The sequence below is a fragment of the Temnothorax curvispinosus genome, unplaced genomic scaffold, assembly GCF_003070985.1.
Source record: "Temnothorax curvispinosus isolate PA1 unplaced genomic scaffold, ASM307098v1 QBEX01000477.1, whole genome shotgun sequence".
Lineage (NCBI taxonomy): Eukaryota > Metazoa > Arthropoda > Insecta > Hymenoptera > Formicidae > Temnothorax > Temnothorax curvispinosus.
In genome coordinates, this window is record NW_020210257.1 from 1 (window position 1) to 3,343 (window position 3,343).

Here is a 3,343-nt window from a genome sequence, read left to right on the forward strand (position 1 = left end):
TCAATTCCGCATCTAAACAATGAGACAAACAATCATTCTTAAATCCTAATGAAAACGCGCGAGTTAGAGCGGGAGTACCGCTAATTTGGTCAATGGCCTGTCGTAAGACCCTTTGGTCGTTTTAACAGTGGCTGAACGAGCCACACCGTCCGCTCCCAGATGCACTCGCTCTATTCGGCAGGTTAACCATTGCAATGGTGCCAGGCCTTGCTGCTTTATTATTACTAACTGTCCTGGCTCTAATTGCTGGCCCTTAGCCCGTTGCCATTTGTGGCGTTCCTGAAGGGAGTTTAAATATTCGTTGCGCCATCTCGTCCAAAAATGCTGAAGCATTTGCTGAATCGTCTGCCATCGTGTGAGTCAATTTACGTTTACATCACTTAAATCGGACACGGGAAAACTATTCAACGGCGCGCCAACCAGAAAATGCCCGGGACTTAAGTAAGCCATATCATTAGGGTCGGAGCTCAGCGGCGTCAGAGGTCGCGAGTTCAATACGGCTTCAATTTCGCACAAAACCGTTACCATCTCTTCGAAAGTTAAATTCTGCCCACCTACTATTCGTACGAGGTGGTATTTCACGGATTTAACCGCTGCCTCCCAAAGGCCCCCAAAATGCGGAGCATTAGGAGGTATAAAATTCCAGGTGGTTTCATGACCGCGTAAGAAATGCCCTATCGCCGCTTGGGTTTCATCAATTCGCAAAAAGTCGTAAAACTCTTTTAATTGCCTCTGAGCTCCAACGAATGTCGTCGCATTGTCGGAATACATTTGGTCAGACTTTCCTCTTCGCGAAATAAGCCTTTTTAGCGCAGCAATAAATGCGTCGGTAGTAAGATCGCTGACTATTTCTAAATGCACTGCCTTCGTCGCAAAGCAAACGAAAACGGCTATATAAGCCTTACGATTTCGCGAATTACGTCGACTCCCTTCTCGCAAGGTCACTGGTCCGGCATAATCTACTCCGCAATGAGAAAAAGGGCGAGAAATTGTGACTCTAGATGCCGGTAAAGTGCCCATTGGAGCCTCGGAAAAGACAGGGCGCGACTTGAAACAAATGATACAACTGTTGATAATCTTTCGCGCAGTTGACCTTAATGCTAGTGGCCAAAACCGCTGTCTAACGGACGCCATGGTAGCCTGCAAACCGGCGTGAAGGTTGCGTAAATGTTCGTGTTCTATTATTTGTTTGGTTAATCTATGATTCCGTGGAAGTACTATTTGATGACAGGCTTCATAACCTAGTTCCGAATTATTCAACCTGCCCCCGACTCTGATTAAATTATCGCCATCCATAAACGGAGCTAAAGTCTAACTTACTAGAATTATTAACATTCTCCCGCCTGCTTAACGAAGCATATTCTTCGGGAAAACTCTGCCTTTGAATCATTCTGCATAAGAAATTTAATGAGAGCGATATTTCCTGCGGAGACACCCTTACCGTAGATGCCTTGGCCTGGTTGGGCGTAAAAAACCTACGACAGTATGCTACGATCCTGCACGTTTTATTTAGGTTAGAAGACCTGTCTCAATCAAGTCGTTCAAAGTGCCGAAGTCGAAAGAAGAAGCAGCCATACAAGCTACTTTCTGCTCAGGAAGGTCCTCAGTAAGAACCTCAAATTCGCTACTAGGCCAATCGCACTCAGGTAGCCTCAAATAAGAAGGGCCATGCCACCACAATTCGCAATCTACTAACTCACTTGGGAGCAACCCTCTGGACAAAACGTCCGCAGGATTATTAGATGACTTGACATGTCGCCAATTGGAAGTTTCCGTCAATCTTTGAATCTCTCCCACTCGGTTAGCGACAAATGTTGACCATTTACGGGAATGGGAGTTTATCCAATTAAGCGTTATGGTTGAATCGGACCACAACCGTATACTCATGCCTATCGTGTCGATAGCTGACTTGACCTTATCCATCAATTGGGACAACAACAATGCCGCGGCCAATTCAAGACGAGGGAGAGAAATAGCCTTGACAGGAGCTACACGGGATTTCGAGCAAAGGAGATGAGAAGCATAGCTTTCTGGACCCAATTGAGTGCGAACGTAAACACAAGCTCGTTCGCTCGCGTCACAAAACCCATGAATTTGTATAAACCGTGCCTCTGCTCGTTGCTTGACACACCGCGGTATTCGCAATTTATCGATGTTTGAAAGTTGTAACCTAAACTGCAACCACTTAGTGTGGACCTCCTGGGGAACAGATTCATCCCAGCCTACACCCGATTGCCAAAGGGTTTGCAGAAGGATTTTCGCCACTACTACGGTTGGCCCGAGTAGTCCCATAGGATCAAATAGCTTAGCCAATTCTGAAAGTATTAATCGTTTCGTAATGGTGCGTGAAGATGGCAAGGGATTTAAAGAAAAACAAAAAAGATCATCTCTCATGTCCCACCCAGTACCTAATACGCGGAAATTGTTGTCCTTGTCGAAAGGCACGACTCTGTCACTTCGATCGCTAATACCCGCTAATAACTCAGGGCAATTAGACCCCCATTTGCTAAGCTCAAAAGAGCCTAATCTTAATAATGGTATTATCTGATCGCGTATTGCTAATGCTTCCTGCTTCGAGTCAGCTCCGGTGAGCATATCGTCCATGTAAAAGTCACGCTTTAGAATCAAAGACGCTATCGGGAATTCCTTTTCGTATCGCTCTGCTAAATCGATGAGACATCTTATGACCAAAAAGGCAGCTGCGGCTTCGCCAAACGTGACAACGAGCGACTCAAATGTTTGAACGTCTAAAGTTTTGTCATCGCGCCATAGAAATCTCTGCAGTTTCGTTTGAGATGGATGGACCAATACCTGCCGATACATTTTAACTATGTCTGCCACGAGAACGTAAAGATGAATCCTAAACCTTAAAAGTATGGAGAAAAGATCATCCTGAATAACCGGCCCTACCATCATTATATCGTTTAATGAAAGTCCGCTATCCGCTTTGCAGGATGCGTCGAAAACTACGCGGAGCTTAGTGCTCTTGGCATCCTCTTTCAACACGCAGTGATGAGGCATGTAATAAGCACCGGGTTCATTAGGATCCTCCTCCAATATCTGACGTACGTGACCTAGATCGATATATTCATGTATGAAGTTCGAGTATCGCACCCTTAAATTGGGATCCTTATCGAAACGTCTTTCCAACGAACGTAAACGATTTAGCGCAATATCCCTTGATGTGCCTAAATTATCGACTAATTGTTGCTTAAGCGGTAGTTGAACCACATATCTACCTTGCTCGTTCCGTAACGTCGTCTTTACGAAGTGTTGTTCACAAAGCCTTTCTTCTCCTACAGTGTATGTTTTAGAACCTCCCCTAAAATCCTCCATCTTCCAA

At 45.1% G+C, this 3,343-nt stretch overlaps 1 protein-coding gene across 1 annotated transcript; it reads right to left on the bottom strand.

The window, feature by feature from the left end:
* Positions 1-1,509: 1,509 nt before the first annotated feature.
* Positions 1,510-3,336, bottom strand: LOC112454493. Its single transcript, XM_025015933.1, has one exon. It carries the CDS (start codon positions 3,334-3,336, stop codon positions 1,510-1,512), a length of 1,827 nt encoding a protein of 608 aa, XP_024871701.1.
* Positions 3,337-3,343: the final 7 nt, after the last annotated feature.